Source organism: Polypterus senegalus, chromosome 4 (assembly GCF_016835505.1).
Source record: "Polypterus senegalus isolate Bchr_013 chromosome 4, ASM1683550v1, whole genome shotgun sequence".
NCBI lineage: Eukaryota > Metazoa > Chordata > Cladistia > Polypteriformes > Polypteridae > Polypterus > Polypterus senegalus.
This window is the reverse complement of record NC_053157.1, coordinates 1075247-1098397: the sequence shown is the minus strand read 5'-3', so window position 1 is coordinate 1098397 and position 23151 is coordinate 1075247. Positions and strand designations below refer to the sequence as shown.

Sequence of the window (23151 nt, the reverse complement as noted above, 5' to 3'; positions counted from 1 at the left end):
ATACACATTCAGACTATTGTTTTTTAAATTCATGGGCACAGGGAATCAGAGCCCATCCCAGCGATACCAAGTGAAAGGCAGGAAGCACAAATTAAAGGAGGACACCGAAGGAGCTGCACGGAAACTCACAAGAGCACTGGGAGAACAAAGAAACGAACCCACCGAGACAGCAAAGAGGCTGCCAGCCGAAGTGAAGTCCCTGGAGCTGTGAGGCCGCAGAGCGAATCACTGAGCCACATGCACTCACTCTCTGGGGGACTCATGTCAGTGGCATCAGGTGCAGGGTGGGTAGCAGCACTGGATGGGGCAATCAGAAAAAGTCCTGACTTGGTGACTCAGCTTACTTGTATGTGCTAAATGACATGTGACACGCCACTGTGGGAGGTGATGTGAAAGGCACTATATAATACATAGATAGATAGATAGATAGATAGATAGATAGATAGATAGATAGATAGATAGAGTGAAAGGCACTATATAACATATAGATAGATAGATAGATAGATAGATAGATAGATAGATAGATAGATAGATAGATAGAGTGAAAAGGCACTATATAACATATAGATAGATAGATAGATAGATAGATAGATAGATAGATAGATAGATAGATAGATAGAGTGAAAGGCACTATATAACATATAGATAGATAGATAGATAGATAGATAGATAGATAGATAGATAGATAGATAGAGTGAAAGGCACTATATAACAGATAGATAGATAGATAGATAGATAGATAGATAGAGTGAAAGGCACTATATAACAGATAGATAGATAGATAGATAGATAGATAGATAGATAGATAGATAGATAGATAGATAGATAGATAGATAAAATGAAAGGCACTTTATGATAGATAGATAGATAGATAGATAGATAGATAGATAGATAGATAGATAGATAGATAGAGTGAAAGGCACTATATAGGTTTATATGGTGGTTATTGGCACAGAACAGAGTGACATTCTTACTGCCATGCCAATCACACCTCATTATAATAAGCAGATAAACATGAAAGGCACTATATAATAGAATGATAGGAGAAAACACAAGAGTGCTGTCAGAGAACATGTACACCTGACTGAGATTATGAAGGGGCTGTCATCTGAACGGTGGTCCCCTGAGCTGTCAGAGTTAACTGCTGCGCCACACACCCTCACTTTCTGCGGGTTCAAGCTCCTTGTCATGTGTGTGCCCACAATGAAGTTCTTACTTTCTTAAGTTCTTCTCCCACTAGTCATGACAGTAACCCAAGACCAACAAAAGGCACCCAATAAAATGGATGAGGCCTAAAACAGGTGCCAGTCAGCCCTGGACATGGCACCACCTTGCCAGTTTGGACACACACACGTGTTTAGGGGAAACTGTAAGAAGGTTAAAACACGTGAACAGAGGGAGAATGTGCCAACTCCACAAAGTCAGGCACTCTCTGGTGATTTGAACCCCTGGGCTCTCTCTGTGTAGTGTTGAGTTGGTACTTCACTTGGCAGAGGCTGACAATTAAATGGAAGGCATTGTGTGGCAGTCTGCTGTTTGACCCCCTGTGTGGCGCTATATGAAGTACAATTCGAGCTCCGTCGCTTTCCTTCTCGGTTGCAGCCCGACTGTCACTTCAGTTGCTCTCCTTCTTTCTTTAGTGTCCCGTCTGTGTGCCAGCGGCGCGTGCGTCTGTGCCATCTCGGAGTCCCTCGCCAGGCGGCCGCGTGCCAAGAGTGTCGTGTCGCCCTTCACCTCGGGCTACCTTGTCACTTCCTCCCAGAATATCCCGAAAGCTTTGCGCTTAAAACAATCCGATTACAAAACGGACTGAGCGAGGCTTAAAATAAAGAAAGTCCAAACTAACAATTTGGCTGCCGGAAGCGCTCCTCATTATGAAGCTCAGAATGTCTTGTGGGCGAAATCTCTAAGAGGTTGTTGCCTCACAGCAGACGCTATAATAATCGGTCAAATTTAGAAACCTTTGATAAAAGAGTCGTGGAAGAGGAAAGGACGGGAACCATCAGCAAAACCGCAAGACGAGCTGAGAATAAACAGAGCGAAGGACGTGTGGGAGGTCAGCGACAGTAAAAGCCGCTCGTGCACCTGCCGGGACTCAGCAGACAGCGACAAGGAGCGGCAAAGCAACCACCGGTGAACCGAGCGGAGCAGCACGCGAACTTGATAGGTAAGCGGCTGGGACGGGATCGGCTCCGCCGGGTGCTCGTCCGCGTCTCACTCTTAACACTCGCCGGCGGCTTGGAGTGAACGAGAAAGTGGGAAACGACGGGGAAAGAAGGAAGGAGACCGCAGCGGAGGAAAAGTTCAACTTGGAGACACACGTAGACTGTAAAGACGGCACGATGTGAACGACACCGGTAGAGAAGGCGCAAGCACTTTTGTAGCCCTCGGCGAAGTTGTAAATGGCGTCCCGCCAGATCTTTGGCTTCGAGTGTCATAGTCCGCTCTGTGTAAGAAAACACGCAGGCTGTGGTGGTGACAGGCATCACCTGTTCATTCACTTCAATTGGATTTAACGGTTCTATAAAGAAAAAAAAAAAAAACATTCTCAGCGTTTATATTTTATTATTATATTTCAGCAACATGTATTATTTCGGCCATTGTAGTTCTCTATTTGAACCTCTTCAACAGCACACACTTTATGATGATTGTGATCTTTTTCGTTATCATTTTATTCCATAGCATATACAATGTCATTTAAATTAATGTAACTTAACAAACGTACCGTCATTAAGAAATGTAATAAAGCTGAAGTCTAATAATAATCTTTAAATTGGAATCTTTGCTTACGATCGTGACTTACTACATCTTCGTTTATGCAAATAAGGCATCAGAACCATCCAATCACTGCACGACTTCTCCGGAGTTTTCTACGCTAGAGCCGCACTATGGAGATGAGCGTTAACGTGCCAAGAACGAATCTGGTAGATGGTGGAGAACAACAGAGAACGACAACTGGCAAGTTTTAACAGTAACAAGTTTTACTGTAAGCCCATTTGGGAGACGATTGTAATTTGAGTTACGTCAGCCTTCAGAAATGCCTTCGTTCAAGAGCTTGCACTCCTCCTGTTGCCGTTTTGATCGTTTGATTTTATTTTACCACGTCTGTGCCTTTCAGGATTATCATTATTATTATTGCTGTTGTTGTTTGTGTTATTGGTAGATTGTGTAGGTATAGTTGCCAGACGTTATGACCAAAACATCGCTCGTATGAGAAAATAATCCAACCATTATCCTAACTACAGGGTCACGGGGGTCTGCTGGAGCTAATCCCAGCAGGGCAGGGCACACACACCAGGGACAATTTAGGACCACCAATGCACCTAACCTGCACGTCTTTGGACTGTGGGAGGACACGGAAAGAACATGCAAACTCCGCGCAGGGAGGACTCGGGAAGCGAACCCTGGTCTCTTTACTGCGAGGCAGCCGCGTCACCCACTACGCCACCGTGCCGCCCGTGGAAGATAATAGAAAACAAAAAACCGGACAGTTGTACTGAGTCCGAGTGTTCGCGAGTCTGTATTGTTAAAAAAATGTCGCCACACACCCCCCACACTCCATCTGCCTCTCCCCTCCAAAAAATCCTGCCGCCCTTGGCGACCGCCTCGTTCTTCTGAATGGCAGCGCCAATTCGGGACACTGGCGACATTTACGGGTGGCGCGGATGTCACGTCGCATCGGCCCTGTGTAAATGGACAATGCCAAGGAGTGGCGTGCCCACAGGCCTGATTCCTGCTTTGCGCCTGATGCTGCCGGGATGAGCTCCGCCGAATTATGTTACACTCAGCGGTGCTTTTGGTGTGAAATATCTGCTGGGAGAGACAGACGCAGTCACTGTGCTGGCGGGTTTTGGTATGGGCGACATGGGCAACCCTCCAGGGTGGTATCTTGCCCGGGGGCGGCAAGGAGAGGGGGTGTGAGCACCAAAAAGAATTCAGAATGGTGATCCACTCCGTTATGTCCACGTTCTGGTGACAAAGGGTCACCAGTTATGTAACTGAAGTCTAATTCTGATTACAAGAGTGTCGCCAGTCTCCCCTGCCACCTAGAGCTCCAATGGGCTTCAGCTGGCAGTGCATGGTCAGAGGTGATGGAGGCACCTTGTGAAGCCCTGCACAGTGTGTGTGTGTGTGTGTGTGAGATAATCGAGGGCTTAGGCTTACAGACGCACTCAGCTATTTAAATCTGCTGACCTGGCGGCCGGTGGTCTCGGGAAGGATCCTGGCCCAGATCAGCTTATAGAATTGGTGACGTTGATGAGGGGACCACAAGTGACTGGTGAGAGGCAGAGCGGGTGGCTTAAATGTGTGGGCAGTGGGCACAGTTTGAGGGAGGCACGACTCACTAGACGTGAAATAAATGCGCCGAGTTTACCGCTGACCTGATTTAATTTAGAAACAGCGCCACCTGCTGGGGGATGAGAGCAGTGACCCAGATGTCCTTAATGCTGAGACCCTCCCGGTGTCCACTGACCCCACAGGCAATCAGAGACACTGCCCACCCTCAGTGACTTTTCTGCGTTACCCCTGAGCTCACCTGGACCCCCCACAGGGTGACTTTCAGTTGGAGTTTCTCTTTTGCTCTCCTTGGTCACCGTCTGGTCAGATCTCCATTTTCATGAAACTTTATGAAATATTGATGCTAAGCATTAACATTCTTTCTAAATGACGGTGGTCTTTATTTATCTGTGTAAAGAAATTGATTTGGCATTTAATGTGTTACAGGAGTGGACATGGGCACAGCTGCCCAGGGAAAGGCGCTATATCAGAGAGAACTGGATTAGGAGAATAAGCTGAATTTGTTGTAAATATTTGATGATGTTAAATTACTGACCTGAATTTACTGCTTAGCTAATTTTGCACATCAGCACCATCTGCTGGAGACGTGGAGCGGGGCATTGCCCCCCTTGCCCTTAATGCATATACGTCATGTTGTCGTGTTATTTTGTGTGGAATGTTTCATGATGTTAAGGTGCATCTGTGTGCCCACCCTGCGCCCGATGCTGGCTGGCATTGATGCCACCTTCTCTGTGATGCTGCTCAGGACACTGGCAGTTCTGAAAGTGGATGGCTGCTGTCATGTTGTGATTTTATGTCACTTTATGTCATGGTATGTTAGGTGATGTTGTGCTCCTTAGCGGTGCTTGTTACACCTACAAGTGTCCCCGAGACCCCTTTAGCCCTTCAGCAGCTCACTTGCCATCAGGGTAACAAAAGCCGTGTCCCCACTAGACCAGGACGTGTCTGGAAGCAGGACTTCTGATGGTGCAGCACTTCCAGGAAAAGGCCGTCACTGCACCCGGGCACACAGCCTTCAAATGGGGGAGAATAGAAAAGCAGAGCGAGGGTCTATGAAAGACACTGCGAGACCAGGGGGTCTTTGAAATGTGCCGTGTAGAGTAAAGATAAACCTGATTGATGTTAAGGTGGCACACCAGCTGGCTCTGTCACAGACCTGGGTTCAAACTGCAGCCCAAGTCTGAGGCCGTGTGCAGGGCGGGTGTTCCACTTGTTCTCCGGTGGGCCGCATGTCACTAGAGCATGCAGGTTAGGCTCATTGTTGGCTTCACTGTGACAGATGGTGGCCCGGGTGTGTAACGGTGTCCTGCCTTAAGCTCGGTGCTGCCAGGTTAGGCTCCAATTGTCACAAATTCTAATCACAAGAAATTTGACAGATGAGAGGAGACCCCTCAGGCCACCAAGCCTGCCTGGTTAGCCAATGGCCCTGCTGTCCACCTGATTTGGAATAATGGGGGTCCAGAAGAGGCCTGGACCTCCATTGATGGATTAGAGGCCAGAAGTCCACATGACTGTCATCATCAAGTTCTTCCATGAGAACCCTGAATACAATGAGGACACATCCACACACCAAGCACACACTGGGGACAATTTAGGGTCACCAATCCAGCTAACCTGCATGTCTTTGGACTGTGGGAGGAAACTCATACAGACTTCACACAGGGAGGACCTGGGAAGTGAACCCGGGTATCCTAAATGCAAGGCAGCAGCGCTACCCACAGCGCCACCATGCTGCCCCTCTATGTTAATTAGTGTTCCCTAATTTTAATTCTTATTTATTTTGTCTTTTTTCTCTTTCTTCATCATGTAAAGCACTTTGAGCTCAGCATGTGTATGAAAATGTGCGACAGAAATAAATGTTGTTGTTGTTGTTGTTGTTGTTGTTGGAGGGTCACTGAGTGCTGAGCTTCAGTCAGGGCTTCAGAAAATGAAAAGTGAGACGTGCGTCAAGTGTGGAGTGACATTAAGAAAAGAAAGAAAAATATGAATTGGGACGAGCTGATGTGGCGCAGCAGGCACTGCCAGGCATCACCCACGGGGGCTGCGTCTTCAGCACTTGACCTCTGTCAGCTCACGACAGGCCGCCTGTTTATAGCGCCTTTCATTGTGGATGGCTGACCGGCGTGACCACATCTTTGGCTTTTCTTTCAGACTGAAGCAGAAAACATGAAGGCGGCTCTGATTACTTTGTGCCTGCTGAGTGCGGTCTACACAGTGCCGGTGAGCAGCTCGTCTGACCTTTCACCCTGTTATATAGCGCCTTTCAGACCTCAAGCTCTCTGTCTTTTTTTCATGATGTTCTCTCTAAATGCTCATCATGTTTATAGTGCCTTTCACGTTGATCAGTTTAAACTACTTACTGCCTTTCACATCTCTTTACTATGATGTGTCAGTCTTACATGGCGCATTTCTCAGCTTTCTGTCTGTAATATAGCGCCTTCTCTAGCTGCTCATTGATCATATATTGATTTATCGATCTGTTTATTATACAGTGCCTACCTACTGGGAATATTGCAACATTCACAACTGTGATAATGTGTTGTCCCTATTAGTCTATTGTCCTTATTTATGTACTCATATAGTGCCTTTCACTCTATCTATCTATCTATCTATCTATCTATCTATCTATCATATAGTGCCTTTCATCTATCTATCTATCTATGCCTCATATAGTGCCTTTCATATCCACTCATATACTGTATTTTACTTTTAGCTATCATGTACTGCTTTTCTTTATACAGCTCATATAGCGCCTTTCAGATCTTTCTGACTCTGCCCCATATAACGCCTTTCACCTTTTTCTGACTCCGCCCCATATAGCGCCTTTCAGATCTTTCTGACTCCGCCCCATATAGCGCCTTTCAGATCTTTCTCACTCCGCCCCATATAGCTCCATTCAGATCTTTCTGACTCCACCCCAAATAGCGCCTTTCAGCTTTTTCTGACTCCGCCCCATATACCACCTTTCAGATCTTTCTGACTCCGCCCCATATAGCGCCTTCCACGTTGCTCTAATCTGCTCTTCCTTTTCTCTTCCTCCTCCCTGCAGCTCTTCCAGAATGGCGACATGCACAGCCCCGAGAGCTACACGGTGAGTGTTTAATGGCCACCATCTTTCCTCTTCTAATTGAGGGTGTGTTAATGTGAACTCTGTGGCTTCTGCCCGTCTGTGTGTGCCATGGAGATGCCCATGTGGGGTTCCATTTTACAGTTGGGTACCACCTGCCTCCTCTGCTTTGTCCCCTCATCTTGTTTGTTGCTCACGTCTCAGAAGCTCCCAGGCTGCTCTTATTATCCTCGCCCTTTTAATGTGAGGGTACAGAAGACGGACGCTGTCTACAAGTCACAGACCCCCAGCCGTGAAGCCCCCTCTTCCACTCAGTCATTGTCATTTGCCCCCTGTTATTTTCAAACTGTTCTGTGTATATAGCGCCTTTCACAATTCCTCAGAGTTTACCTTAAAGCACAGAGGATGACTCGGGTTCAAGGCTCATCTTCCTCGATGGTCGGACTCATTCACAGCTTTATAAGCTCACTCAGGTCATGTGACTCCAGTCAAGGCCTTCAATTGAAAGGGGGTCAGCTAGCTTAGTCCCCCCCCAAGCTGAGTAGCCTGCCATTTCTATTTGTGGCGGGGGAGATCAGTACCACCAAGATGTGGTGCCAGGCTCATGTGTGGCCAGGGTCTTACGGGTATATCGGAGGCATTGGCCCTTGAGCTCTTTGTGCCAAGCATGTCAAAAGAAGTCTGAGATGACTGACTTCAGGAGTGCAGGGCGGCACAAGTGCGTACTCAGCTTTGAGCGACATAAACAGTCATTAGGAAAGGCGAAAACAGCAGGGGAAAGCCCATAATAAGCAGCATGGGCAGCTGAGTGGGCAAGGGGAGGGAAATGGCAGGCACACAACCGACAAGAGGGGGCTGAGTAGGAAGAAGAGATGAGAAGTGAAGTGGCATAACAAGAATACCCTCTCAGACCCGCTAATGGGTTCAGGGTCACAGTGGGGTGCCACCCAAGTGATCTGCTTGTACTTGGCGTGAGCACCCCCTGCTGGTGACTCCTGCAATGCAATTTCAAAGATCCGGTAAACATCTGAATGCCCTCTGCCAGCCAAGGCCTTGCCTGCCCACCACTTACACACTTCATGTACTCTGATGCATTCTGCTGCACAGAAAGCCAGAGATGCCAAAAGAAGTGTGCCCGTGTGCCAGTGTGTCTAACAGCTTCTCCCTTTACATTGTAGGAAGTCAACAGTACATCTGAGGAAATGGTGAACCCTGTAGAGAACAAGGTAAAGTGACGCTTATTGTATGATGGTGGACTGCTGTGCCAACAGGCGGGCAGCCACTGGGGGGGTGGCAGGATAGGTGGTGTCAACCTTGGCCTTCACTCTCAGTTAAAACTGGGGATAAGAAAGAAAGAAAGAAAGAAAGAAAGAAAGAAAGAATGCAGAATAATCTGTGCCAAGGAGCCGTGACTGGTATAAGAAAGGGGCACAACATCTGCACCACCACCTCCACACAAACAATGATCAGCTGTTGTTGTCACTGTCATCCCATTTCATAAGTCACAATTGGAGGCTGAAGTGACACTTTTGTATTTTATATAGCGTCTTTCGTGGTGCCAACCAACCCATAGCAGATTGTTCACCACAGCCCATCCATTGTCTAATGCCCTCAGTCCTACCTCAGCACTTGACAGGATGCCAGGCTGTCACTGTTGCCCATACCAGGTCACTTCAGGTTGGTCTGACTGGATGTTTGGAGGAAAGCCACTTGATTGCAGGGAGAACAAGTAAGCTTCATATGAAAGGAGCTGTGCCACATGCCCACCTTGCCACTTTTGACATGTACATATTAGAGTGCAAGATGTGGATGCCGTGTTGGCCCATCTGCTCATGCCAATGGTGCCAGTCTCCTGGAGGTCATCTGTTATCTTAGGTGCATTCACCCCCCCAGTGCTTTAGAGTCATGTGACGTCCCTCCTGGCTGGTGCCCCCCATTCACCTGACACTCTTATTTTCTTTTTCCCTTTACAGACCTCCACTGAAGCGCCAGTCCCCAACTCGGTAAGTGACTTATGCTTGGATGGCACCGAGGGCCACGTGTGCCCACTGAGAGGTGGACACTCGCCATTGTCCTACACTGAGGGGCGAACTTGTGGGCAGCCATCAAATGCAGGGGTCAGTTATTTGTCCACCTTCAGTGACCTGAAGCACAGAGAATAACAGTATATAGCGCCTTACACAGACAAATGAGATGGTCGCTAATTTGTGACTTGCTGGCCTCGAGGTTAACACCATGACCTCCACAGCACTGGACCCTTGCTGTCTGTGTGGTGTTTGCATGTTCACCCCGGGGGATTCATGTCATGCCAGTGAGCTTCAATAGCAGCTTTACATTGGCACTACATGGGTGGGCATCCCCTCCAGGGATGATTACTGCCCTTTGATGTCAGGCAGGGCTGTGAGCCCCAGAAATTTGTGAAGTGAATTTGATGATAAATGGGTGGGACGTCTGAGCTCTGGACACGGGACATAGAGACCCCATGAGGCTACGGCGTGGAGGGGTACACTTCCAGGTTACTGTCACTAGGGGGTAGGACTGTATAGCAGTGGGGAAGTGAAGCCCACATGTGTGCTGCTCTGTGACTGATGCCACCCTGGGCATATGCGGCATTACCAAAGGCCTGACTCAACGCTGCCCCCTGTGGCCACAATTCCTCCTTTGTTCTTTTAACATTCAAGTGTGTGATTCTTCAAAGTTGAGGTGTCACAGGCCACCCGCTTGGCACATCAGGTCCATTCCCTGGGTGGCTGGGCTTACGCTTGTTTGTTACGTTTTTGTTTTACTCCATTTTGTTGAAATTTATGATAAAACCAAAAATGGACAGCAAGCAGAAGGCAAGAAAGGCAAACTGGGCATTTAGCTTGGAATTCAGCACACGTCAAAGGGACTTGTTGGTGACTTTCGATTTTTCTCCACAGAGCTCTGAAGAGAACACCTCAGAAGACACCTCAGAGGACACGGTGAGCTCACTTCTGTCACTTGCTATGGTAGAACTTGGCAGCCTTTCAATCAGTCTGTGAGGGTGGCTCACTGTTGGTCATGTTGGTGCAATTTACAGAATGGCCATTAAAAATCGCAAATGAAAAGCCACACTGAAATGGCAGCACAATGACACAAATGCTGAACATGATACAGAGAAAGAAGGGGCGGGGCCTAACACTGAACTACAATACAGAGGAAGAAGGGGCGGGGCCTAGAACATGAAATACAATACAGAGGAAGAAGGGGCTGGGCCTAACACTGAACTACAGAAATAGTGAGAAGGGGCGGAGCCTAACGCTGAACTACAATACAAAGAGAGAAGGGGCGGGGCTAACAATGAAATACTGAAAGAGCGAGAAGGGGTGGGGTCAAGCACTGAACTACAGTACAGTGGGAGAAGGGGCGGAGCCTAACACTGAAGCACAATACAGAAAGGAAAGAGGTGGAGCCTACCACTAAACACAATACAGAGATAAAAGGGATGGGCTCGAACAATGAAATATAGAAAGAACAAGAAGGGGTGGAGCCTAACACTGAAGTACAATGTAATAATGAAATACAATGTAATTTATTTTTGTGAGCCCAAAATCCCAGAAGGAGTGCCACAATGGGCTTTAACAGGTCCTGTTTTTTGACAGCCGCCCCACCCAAGCCTTGAATCTCTCAATACAAAGAGAGTAGGGGCGGGGCCTAAAACTGAAACCCAGTACAGAAAGAGAAGGGTTGGAGCCAAACACTTAATACAATGAAGACAAACAATGAAATACAGGAAGAGTGAGAAAGGGCGGGTCCTAACACTGAACTACAAAAAGAGCAAGGGGTGGAGCCTAACACTAAACACAATACAGAGAAACAAGGGGAGGGGCATTAAAAAGAAATACAGAAAGAGAGAGAGAGAAGGGGCGGGTCTTCACGTGGCATGTCAGCTCACTGACTGTGCACCCCTAGTGGTCTCGGTGAGCAGTGCATGTTGGTCTCTCAGGGTCTTTAAAGCTCTTCTCCTTGTGTTTCTTCCTAAAGTCGTCTCAAGAGAGCAGCTCCTCAGAGGACAAGGTAATTTCCAGATGAATTTTGCTCTTTTCTGTTTACGGTTCTCACTTTCTGAACGCATAACTAACAGGCCTGTCTCTCCTCATCGCCTTTCAGACATCCGAAGAAAACGACACCTCGGAGGACAAGGTGAGTGCGAGTGACCGTCACCAACACATTCATGAGAGTTAATGGGGCTCTGGAGGTCACGCCTGATAGCCCCTTTAGGGGAGTAGTGAGAGAGAGAGACCGGGGCAGAATTACCAAAAAATATAAAAAATAAACAGAAAATAAGGGGGTGAAAATGATCAAATTTACAGAAAAGGGAGACGTAAAACGAAACAAAGACAGAATTTGAAGAGCCTCTGCTAAGCCCACCTCCATTTACGAAATCCTTTCTTTTTCCTTTTTTCTTTCCGCAGACCTCTGAAGAGAACACGTCTGAAGATAAGGTAACTCACCCACCGCGCGCCCCTCGGGCTTCTCAAGCTAAATCTCATTTGCTCCGCTTTGTTATTTCTTTATAATGAAAGTTTTCAGACAGAGCGCCCCCTACAGAAAAGCGAGGTTAAAAACCAAAGATCTGTGATTATAATCAGTGCTGAGCACCCACTAGAGGCCAAGGGAGACACAACAGGTGGCGACACACACCAGCGCTCCAGTAACGCAGGCTTCATGAATCAAACTCGGGGGCTGACGTCACCTACAAACCCCCCCACCCCTCGTCTGACCACCATTTCACTCCTGCTTCTCGACCGACTTTTCTCCTCCACTCTTCTGCTGCCGATGTCCCCCTTTTATCTCTCCCTGTCTGTAGAAACTCCTCCCTCTCCTGGGCCATCCGTCCCATTGGTCCATGCTGTCTTTGTAGCCCTGCCCATCTTTGTGATCCTCATTTGCATACCAGTGAGCCCCAGGAAGTGGGCCTGTGCTGCCGTCACCCCACCTCATAGCTGCAGTGATTCTGCTGTTGGGGGTCTGCATGCGCACTGGTGGTCTTTATGGACATTGATGAAGTGGTCCAATTTAACTCCCTGCTGTCGTTTGATTTTTAGGGATTTTCTGTTATTATTTTCAGTCACCTGGTAGCCCCCCCTGGAAGTTTACTGAGACCCCCCGATGAGATCCATTACTTTACAGGGCTTCATTTAGACTCCCATTCCCCTCACATATCATTTGATTAAAAGATGACCAAGCTGTGACTATTTTACTAGTTCTTCTTCAATTATTTCTTTAAATTGCAGACCTCTGAAGAAAACAGCTCATCAAAAGATACGGTAATTTTTAATTTTTTTATATTTTTTTATGTATTTTTGGTTTTAAGCCTATACAGCTGGGGTCATTTTCGGTGGGCAGAGTTTCCAGGCATCGTGTTTTAATCCCACATGGCCAGTTTGGGGTTTCCTGGGCACTGTGACAGACTAGCGCCCCCTACAGGATGGCTTCCTGTATCCCCCCTACAGTAGAAACTGAGACGTAGAGTGTGGCTGAGTGCTCAGGCGCCATCTTGTACCTTCTGACAGACTTTTCTGGAAGTTTCTGTTTAGCAGGTGTGTGGTGTGGCACCCCCAGCGGTCCGATATTTGCATTCCACCTCGTGTCTGTCCTGTGTCCCCAGTAACGGGCGCTTCTTACTCACACAGATTAGTGGCAGGCAGGTGACTCCTGACCGGTCAGCGTCCACGTGCGTTTTCTGTGGAGACCCCGTCTGCATAGTGGGACTTGCTCAAAAAACGGCTTGACCTCCAAAGGTAGACCCCCTCATTCCAAAAACAGGCCAGTACTCCGAGACAGCCCTGAAAATTACCAAGTGGTCCTCACAGATCCTGTCCAAAACTGAAGAAGCAGGCTTAGGAAAAGGAGCCACGCTTAGAATTCTCAAAAAATGAAAGATGGCAACCACAGAGGCGCAGCAAAAGAACCAGAAGAGGCAGAAAAATCCAAAAAGTGATCTGGAGGACCCGCCCCCTCTGCTAGGAAAGATAGGGGCAGTAGGTGGGCCTTGGGGTGAAGAGTCACAGCAGCCCCGCCCCCAAACCTCTATATAAGGCCGGCAGAAACACACAAGTCCACAAATGAGCAAATTCAAAACTTACCGAATGTCGTAAAATTATACAAATTAGAGAATAACAAAAAATCAGACCCCTTGAGACGTGCGTAGGACACCCTGGGCGCCACACTCCTCCTCCTCCTCTTCTTCTTCTTCTTGTCTTGTAATTCATCCTCTTGTTTAAATTGCAGACTTCCGAGGAGAAGAGCTCATCTGAGGAGACGGTAAGTCGGCCCACCATGGACGTCTTGTGTACCAGTGGACTTTTTTTTTTCCCCCCTAATTGTTTAACCTCTCATTTACGTTTGTGCCCGACAGACCTCAGAAGAAGACGACAACACCTCCGAGAACAAGGTGAGCTCCATTGACGTGAGGCCTGCTGGGCTTTCCCGATTCTCGTTATCCATTCGCACGTTTAGTGAAGCCGCGTCATCCGCATGCTGCCAGGAGCCTGCAGGGGGCGCCAAGTCAGACACACAACATCTGAGCAGCTTTGTGAAGTCACATAACATAAACGTCTCCCTGAACCAGTCGGGGGTCCGCACTCCTGTTTTAGATCAGGGGCCAGAAAGAAAGCCAAAGAGGGGGCAGGAGTCGAAATCTAGAGGATCGATTAAAATCAAATGCTCAAAAGATCAGTTAACGCTTGACAGATGGAATCCAATCAAACGCTAACCACAATTTGGAATAAGAAGAAGTAAGAAGACTTAGAGGGACAGACCCCCTGCACCGCCAGCTAACTGACAATCTTGGACGAGGTGCCACACGCAATAGCGACCTTTATATTGTGACACCAATGGCATCACAGTGTGTGACTTCAGGTGCCCTAAGCCCCTCAGGCCCCCCCTAATGGGCAATGCCTCATCAAGTCATATTGTCATGGCAATGGCAGCACCTGCCAAGTAAAACAAAACGGTGCCACAGTAAAATTCAAACTACGCTAATAATAAAACATTTAAACAAAACCTTCATCTGAAAACAAGCATACGTTTGAATTGTCCGATATTAAAAATCATAACTGAAAAATAAAATTCACAAACCACAAAAAAAAAAACAAGTTCTCACATTCAATACAAATAGACTATAGGGGGCGCCATCAATGCTTGGCTCCACACCCACTCTGGAGGGGAAGCTGCTCACTGCTGGGTGGGATGGACACCACTGACTGAATGCCATGAGGTGTACCCACTTGAGGTGGCATCCATAGAGACTTTCCTGTACTTTAAAAGACCAAAAATAAATATATCAGAATAGTAACAATGGGCGTGGTGGTACAAAGGGGGCGCCAGTCTGCCACAGGGCACTCGCTCAGTTTCCTTGACTGGGAGTTCCTTACAGACCAGTGCTTTGTCTACTCCTGCATTTAATGAACCTGCTTAGTCCAGTTTGAGGCAGTCAGAGAGTAACCCGAATGGAAGGATCATCCCCTTAGCAGGTGCCAGTCTACCAGAGGGCATACCAATCAGCAGACTTTATACAATCACGAAACATAGTGTATATTGAAGGGTCATGGAGATTGGAGCCCACCACAATAGTATTGGGGCTACTCCTCAAGGTGGCACCAGTCCACTGCATGGCCCACTCATTCCAACAAACACACCATCTGAGGGCACAATGAGTCTAAGGGACAAGTCTTTGAGGAGGTGGGAGGGCACGAGGAGAACAGGCCATGACAGCAGTGGGACCCTCAAACCATTTTAGATTTTGTGAACCCCTGAAAGCTACCAGCTCTGATGATGATGCAGATGAGCAGGCTGATTGTCAGGATGCTTCAGAGCTCAGAGACCTTCGGACGCTGACATTTCACATTTATCTTTGCAGACATCTGAAGAACCGAACAACACCTCCGAGGACAAAGTAAGTTGTTAAGGCTGTGAACGTCTGACCGAAATGAAACGAGCCCACCGAAAGGGGGTCCACCATCACTCTTGGGAGGGCCTTCAGGAATCGGTGCCTTCAAGCCTGGCACCGTTTGTGTTGGCAAACTTCACCAACTGGCCGTCCTTTGTGGGCATCTTCTCCCTTCTCCATTATCGAGACGGGCTGTGGAGATGCCAGGGAGGAAGATGAGAACTTAAAGGACAGAGGAGAAGCTTGGAGGTGGAGCAGCCAGTCACTCAACCATCTCAGCAAATTTTATTCACCTCAATGGTCAAGCTGAGATTGGAGGGCCCTCACTCTACTTGTATTCCAAGTTATGGGGGTCTTGTTTGGATGATTCGGCTCGGTGATATGGAAGTGGACATCTCTGACTAAAATAGACCGCATGTCGCGTACTATTTGTATTATTTACCGGGTACTGTATTACACACGGTGGCGCAGTGGGTAGCGCTGCTGCATCGCAGTAAGGAGACCCTTAAGGGATGACTTCCCGTGTCCTCCCTGCGTGGAGTCTGCATGTTCTCCTCGTGTCTGTGTGGGTTTCCTCCCACAGTCCAAAGACATGCCAATTCTAAATTGTGTGTGTGTGCGCCCTGCGGTGGGCTGGCACTCTGCCTGAGGTTTGTTTCCTGCCTTGCGCCTTGGGTTGGCTGTGATTGGCTCCAGCTGACCCCCATGACCCTGTAGTTAGGATATAGCAGGTTGGATAATGGATGGATGGATGTATCACGCAGACATATATATATTAAAATAATGCATGCATTAATAAATCATATATTTGAAATACGATCAGATGGGTAGACCTCCCGTCCAAATCAAACGAATCAAACGATTTAAATGAATCGATTCACTTAAACTGGCGGTTCGAATCAGTACATCGAATCAAAATGCGCATCTCGAAGTCGGAGACGTGCGCGCCGATCCAAAGACCCCGCGCAGGCGCAGCAGCGACCTCTCCCGGCCGCATGTCGAGCAGGGCGCGCGGCTCCGCCAGCTTTCACAGTTTGGGCGTCATGAGCGGCTGCTGAACGACTAGAAGAGACAAATCTACGAAGTGTTAAGTCGAAGTGCCTTCTCTGGAGATAAATTTGAAATGGTGCTGTCATTCGTAATGGAAGTCGCATGGAATATTTTAAGAGTGGCAAGTCCGCGAAACCCGCCAGGGCCGCTTTTGAATTTTCAAAAGTTTGTACATTCGAATAATTTCAGCGAACGTTGGACATTCCCGACAAATTTCCTTGCACAGTAAGTGTGTCAAAATTCAGTAAAATCGATCTTTCTGGGGGCCGACCAGACAGACAGACGGACACGGACTAAAAAAGGGGTGAGAAGAAATAGCGGAGAGCGGAGTTCTTGTGTTTTTAGTACCAGCGTTAGTTTAGATAAAATACGAAATTCAGAAACATTTAGAAGAAATGTCATGGAATGAAGGGAGTCCCCAAAACACCTCGGATGGATCAACGTGGCACAGAAATGGGACTCACAGCAGATGAAGAGCACCGGTGTTAAAGACCGCGGCCTGTGACCAGCGCGACTGCGCTAAACCCTGAAGCGGCTATGAAATAAGGGAGCTGGACTTCGTTAGGATGAGGTGGCCGAGCTGGACTGGAATCAATGGAAAGCTAAGAAGGAACCGAAGAAGAAAGAAACAGCCAATGACAAAGCCAACACAAACGGACGGCCCAATAGTCAAATTGGGGATTGCGGAGGGACACGCCCCTGCCCGCCTGCCGTGGCCAATGAGGTAGCGGAGTGCCTACTACTTGTGTGACGTGCAGTCAAGTTGAGATCGCACGTGCAGTGGCTCAGGGGGCATCACTACCACCTCGTTTACACGCCGCGGTGTTCAACACGGAATTGAAAGACCAAGAAATGAGTCCAGGCTCTCCCTTTCAGTTAAATGAACGCGGTGAGTGGACGACCCCCGAATTAGCGCAGTCGGTAAGATTAGAGCGCCATCTCAACACTGAAACGCTTGAAGGCACCGATTCCTCAGGGTGGTCTCACCGATGCGGTGTGTTCGTACTTGAATTCAAGAGCGGCTGCTGACCGTGTGGCCTTATGGTGTCCCCATTTGTGTTTTCAGACCTCCGAAGAGAAGAGCAGCGTCTCCAAAGACACCGTGAGTACCCTGGGGGTCCTGCGGCCCTTTCATTCGTCGAGATGTCAGTACTTGACTTACATAGAAGTGAAGTGAGAGTTTGCTAATTAGAGACCCTTTTTTTTTTCTCTTGCAGACGTCTGAAGAAGACAATACGTCAGAAAACAAGGTGAGTGGCCGTGTTCATTACCGGGTCAACCGTGACTTTATATAGTGCCATGCAGCAATATAAGAATAACCTGAGAATATCAGACCAGTTCATGATCATCTGGGACCACCACAGCTGATAGCAAAAGCACCGGCCACAATGGCAGGAAAAGACCCCAGATAGGCAACGAGCACATCCCATAATCTGGAGAGAAACAGACGACTTTGGAGAAAACATCACAGCATATGAGACCCCGTTTAGCTCAGTTTTGGGTCATCACTCGCCCACACTAGGGACAGCACCTCAGGGGTGTTATATGGGGAAGGTCTGATGAGCACCGAGGACCCCCAAACTTCACACCAACAAAGGACAGGACAGAGGATCGGTGACTGACTCACCTCCCAAAATCCAATTAAAAAAGAGCCATCATGTGTCACATGAGAAGGAGCGAGAACATCGGGCACAGAAACTCCACAAAATATTCAGTAGCACCGGAAAACTGGAAAGAAGGGGTCAACAGAAAAGAGGCGTGAAGTGACGTCCATCCACCCGTCTCAGATGGACATAGGAAAGGCGCTATATAAACCACAGACCGTGTACTGGATATGTCACAGAGCTGGCTAGCTGGATATGAAAGGCACTATATAATATTGGGTGGTCTATTAAAGTGCAGGGAAATCTCCATGGATGCCACTTCAAGCGGGTACACCTCATGGCATTCACTCAGTGGTGTCCATCCCACCCAGCAGTGAGCAGCTTCTCCTCCAAAGTGGGTATGGAGCCAAGTGTCGATGGCGCCCCCTATGGTTTTCTTGTGGTTTGTTCATTTTTTTCAATTATGATTTTTAATATTTGACATTTCAAATATACAGTTGAACCCGTGTGGCCTGTTTGGGACGTGGAGAGTGCGTGATTCACGGTGACGGGTGACCCAGACAGAGCTGCTGATTTTTCTCAGCTGTCAAGCTTCTTCATGGTCTAATGTGGCACATGAAAATTTTGGGGGTCATCCCTTATATAGCGCCATCCACTTGTGGAACACTAGTGAGGTCTCACCTGGACCACCATGTGCAGTTTTAGTCTCCATATTACAAAAAAAAAAGAAAAGAAAAGACAATGCAGCACAAGAGAAAGAAGAGAGGAGAGCATCAGAGAGGGGACTGGGGACCTGAACGTTAGGAGCTCAAGGGGACGGCCATTAACTGTCACTGAGCCAGCGCTGTCTGTAGTGGTGGCCAGAAAAATGTCAGTCTTGTGTATTCACGGAGACCATGAAACTCCTCCGACGATGGACTTTGAAGAAAAGCAGACGACGTCCATGGAGAACAAACATCTCAGGAGACTCGAGCCACACGATCCCCGTGTCACATATCCAGTCGTACCCTCGCAAAACTCAACGCTCGGCCGCTTCCTGCCGCTGTTTCAGAAACACTTGTGGGAAAATACGGGCAGAGAATGAAAGGGGACAAGGGAAGTGCCTGATGGGGACGCTGAAAACATCCAGGGGTCATTAACGGCGGGATTCTCCTTTTATTATTCTTTACAGAGCGACTCGGATGAGAATGGAAACACCAGAGATGACAGCAGAGACAACGAGAACGCCAACCGCAGGGTGGGTACAGTCGCTCCGTGTCCTGCTAGTTCACTGTGCCAGCTCGGCCTGCCAGGCCGGTCAGAGGGCACTGGCCCCGGAAAAAAAAAAAGAGCCAAACTGGAGACTTCCAAAGGGGATTCTCGTGGGACCTCCATGTGCAAATCATCATTAGGACTTAGGGGGGGTCAGAAATGGTGGGCACGACGGCCCACGTTAGGCTCTGCCCACCCATTTAGTTGTCCGTACCTCCTGTCGGCCGTTCACTGCGTTTGTAGTCATTCACTTAGTCGGCGCTTCACGTTTTAGACGTTCATTCATTCATGTGGTGAATCGCTCATTCAACAGCCAGTTAGTTATTCATACGTTCACTGCGGTGTTCATTGAACTTCTCCGTTTGTTTTTTATTCATTTCGTTTTTCATGTATTCATTCATTCATTCATTTTTGATTATTCATTCAGTTATTCCCGTGTTAATTGTGTTACTCATTTGTGTGTTCACTCGCCATGTCGTTCATTCACTCAGTGGTTCATTTTTAGTCATTCATTCTCATCATTGATGTACTCGGTTAGCAAGTCGCTCACTTCTCATTCTGTTTTTCATTATTTTTATTATTCTTCCATTTAGCTATCCATTCATTCATTATGTTATTCATTGCTTTTTATTCACTCATTTAATGCTTCACTTTTTAGACATTTATTCATTCATTCATACAGCAAACCACTATTGTTTTTGTAATTTTTGGATTATTCATTCATTTAATTATTACAGTACAATACAATTTTTTTGTGTAGCTGAAAATCACACAAGGAGTGTCGCAGTGGGCTTTAACAGGCCCTGCCTTTTGAGAGCCCCCCAGCCTTGACCCTCTAAAAAGACAAAGAACAACTCCCAAAAAAAAAAAAAAAACCCTGTAGGGAATAAATGGAAGAAACCTCAGGAATGGCAGTTCAAAGAGAGAGACCCCCTTAGGTTGTCAAAAAGAGAAAGGGGGCTCAATACACAGAACAGAGTTGAACAAATCCTCAATACAGTATAAAAATGAAAAATGTAACAGTAGATGATATCACATAATAGGATTGGGATTTGTTTAGTCACACATTCATTATGTCATATTTATTTTTGTTTTTCATTCATTCATTTGTGTATTAATCATATTGTGAATTATGTATTTATAATTAATTGTTTCAGTTTCCACCCATCCATCCATCTGGCTAATTATTCATTCATTCATTCATGCATTAAATCACTCGTTCAGGATTATTTTTTCATTTTTTGGTTATTCATTCATTCAGTTATTCACACATTAATTGTGTTATTTACTCGTGTTCAGTTTTCAATTCATTCTTTCATTAATTAATTCACTCATTCATTCTTGCGTTCATTCATCATATGGTGAATTAAGCCTTTATCATTCATTTTTTTCACTTTTCATTCATTCAGCCATCCATCCATCCGTCGTATTTTTCATTCATTCTTTCATTCATGTTCTTATGGATTCTTTCTTTCTTTCTTTCACTCATTCTCATTGCCGCTTATCCATTCACCCTTTCACCAAGCGAACGTTTCCTTGATCTGAAACACTGGACATCACGAGGCTGTTACCGTAACACACAGGAAAGCCTCCATGGATGGCCCTTCAAGCGGGTACACAGCATGGCATTAAATCAGACTGGCACCCCAGGGTGGCTGGTGGTCCATCCCTCCCAGCATTGTGAGTGATTGTGGCGCCCCCTATAGTCACAGAGAGAGATGAGTGGTCAAGTCCTGTCTCCTCCAGAGAAAGTCATCTGAGGGGTGGCAGGACCGAGTGCCAGAGTGCCAGAGTGCAGTGGCCATTCGGTCCTTGTCAGGTGTCCGTGTCTGTCTGCCGGTCTTGTAAGCCATCAAATATTTCATATTATTAAGCTTCCTGGCTGTCCCTCCCTCCCACTAGGTGGCGCTGTTTGTGATTTCAATGTGTCGTGAATGCCAGCAGCCCCCCACCAGCCAGCACTGACCCCCAGCCTCACCCGTGTCCCCACCTCCTATCCCTTCGCGGTTTTCCGCTGCTTTACTTGCTCTGTTTGTTATTCCGCCTGCAGAGAGTCCAGATATTCAAAGTCAGCCATGAAAGCGTAGAGGACAGCAGCATCAGCGCTGATGAAGAAGACGGCCAGGGTCTGGACAGCAGCAATGGAGACACCCAGGAAGAAACCACCGGGGGGGACAACGTCAGTGACAACGGCGAGAGCAGCGAACCCGACGAGGACGACAGCCACGAGGGCCAGCCAAAGGCGAAAGGGTGCACCAGCGACGAGGACAACAGCTGCCCCGATGACAGTGACGAATATGCTTTTGAGGGCATCGGGGACGACAGCCACCAGTCCAACGAGAACAGCGTGATGAACGACGCGGACCCCGAGCCCCCTCGGCAGTGGTAGCCAGGAGACGTCACTCGACGATCGGAGCCTTTCAGTTTGACATATCGGTGAAACACAAGTTAGGGGGGATTTGTCCGACAATGGAGTCTGGGGGACTCGAATGATCACTCGTCGTAACTCTGTGATGTGAGCCAGTGGAGCATGGAATGGACGGGAGAAACCAGCAGGGGGCTCCAGGCAGACCCCCACTCGCCGAGTGTCCCCCACGTACTGCGCCTCATCCTCTCAATCGACATCCAAAAGGACACTGTCACCCCGTACCTCCTGTGGGGGTCTTGGGGGTCCCGGCAGGTTTATGACACCACCACGTGACAGGGAGATTTGGACATTCTGAACCACTTGAGTAGCCACAGACTTCATTGGACGTGGCCAGTCCCTCCTAGCCCACTTTGTTACTGCTATTTTTATACTGTACTAATTTAGTAATATATTTATTTGATTATTATTTGTTCTGTGTTTTATTCCAAATGTTAAATGATATTTATTTAAATTACGACAACAGTAGTCTAGAGTGACGGAGATCGTTTTAATTAACAGTTGTATTTTTTTGATTAGTAAACTGAGATTTTGTTGACTTTCTGTTGGTTTGTTCAGTTTTTCTAACAATCCGATTGATAAAAGAACAATTCAAAGTGACAACAGCGCCCCCTGTGTGCAGGAGGTTAAACTGCCACCAGGTCTGTCGCAGTGTGTGACGCCCGAGGGCAAAGCCACATAAGAGAACATGGCACCCCCTCGTAAGGTGCCCGACCAACAGTCAAAGACACCCGGGACCAGTGAGGACTGACCGCTGGCTGACGGCTGGACATGGCCAGACATCGATGGACTGAGCCCCTTCAAGTCAATAGTATGGTGGGCCATCACTGTGAAGTGAGCTACACGAGAGACCTAAATTAAAGGCACTCTAGATTGATGTGCAAGGCGCTATATGCTGGATGCGAAAGAGCAGAAGGAAAGTCACTACATGAAACAAAGACACGAGTCACTTAGACAGATGAATAGGAATGGAATAAAAGATAGAAAGAAGTGAAAGGCGCTATATACAAGATATCAAAACAGACAATGTGAGACAGATGAAAGGCACTATATAATGGATGGACAGAAAGAGATGAAAGGCACCATATGATTGATTGATAGATGGGTAGATATTTTGAAAGGCACTAGATAGATAGAGTGGAAGGTGCTATATAATAATAATAATAATAATAATAGAATAATAGAATAATTGATTTAGATAGATTGAAAGATGCTATATTATAGATAGATAGATAGATATGAAAGGCACTATATGATTGATTTATTGATTGATAGATCAATTTTTGAAAGGCACTATATACTAGATAGATAGAGTGGAAGGTGCTATATAATAATAATAATAATATAATAATTGATTTAGATAGATTGAAAGGCACTATATGATAGATAGATAGATAGATAGATAGATAGATACTTTATAAATTCCCATACTCCAGCAGCAGCAAACTGATAAAGAACAATATTAAATTAAAGAGTGATTACAATGCAGGTATAACAGACAATAACTTTGTATAATGTTAACGTTTACCCCCCCGAGTCG

The 23151-nt window shown here is 47.1% G+C and overlaps 1 protein-coding gene across 1 annotated transcript; it reads left to right on the top strand.

Moving 5' to 3' along the window:
- Nucleotides 1-1888: 1888 nt before the first annotated feature.
- On the top strand, nt 1889-22020 carry LOC120527059 (lisH domain-containing protein C1711.05-like). The gene is made up of 17 exons (XM_039750092.1): nt 1889-2167; nt 6451-6519; nt 7349-7390; nt 8545-8592; nt 9340-9369; nt 10288-10329; nt 11372-11404; nt 11498-11530; nt 11803-11832; nt 12625-12657; nt 13622-13654; nt 13749-13784; nt 15252-15287; nt 17398-17433; nt 17549-17581; nt 19107-19172; nt 21237-22020. Exons 2-17 carry the CDS (start codon nt 6466-6468, stop codon nt 21573-21575), a joined length of 924 nt encoding a protein of 307 aa, XP_039606026.1. The 5' UTR covers nt 1889-2167; nt 6451-6465; the 3' UTR covers nt 21576-22020.
- Nucleotides 22021-23151: the final 1131 nt, after the last annotated feature.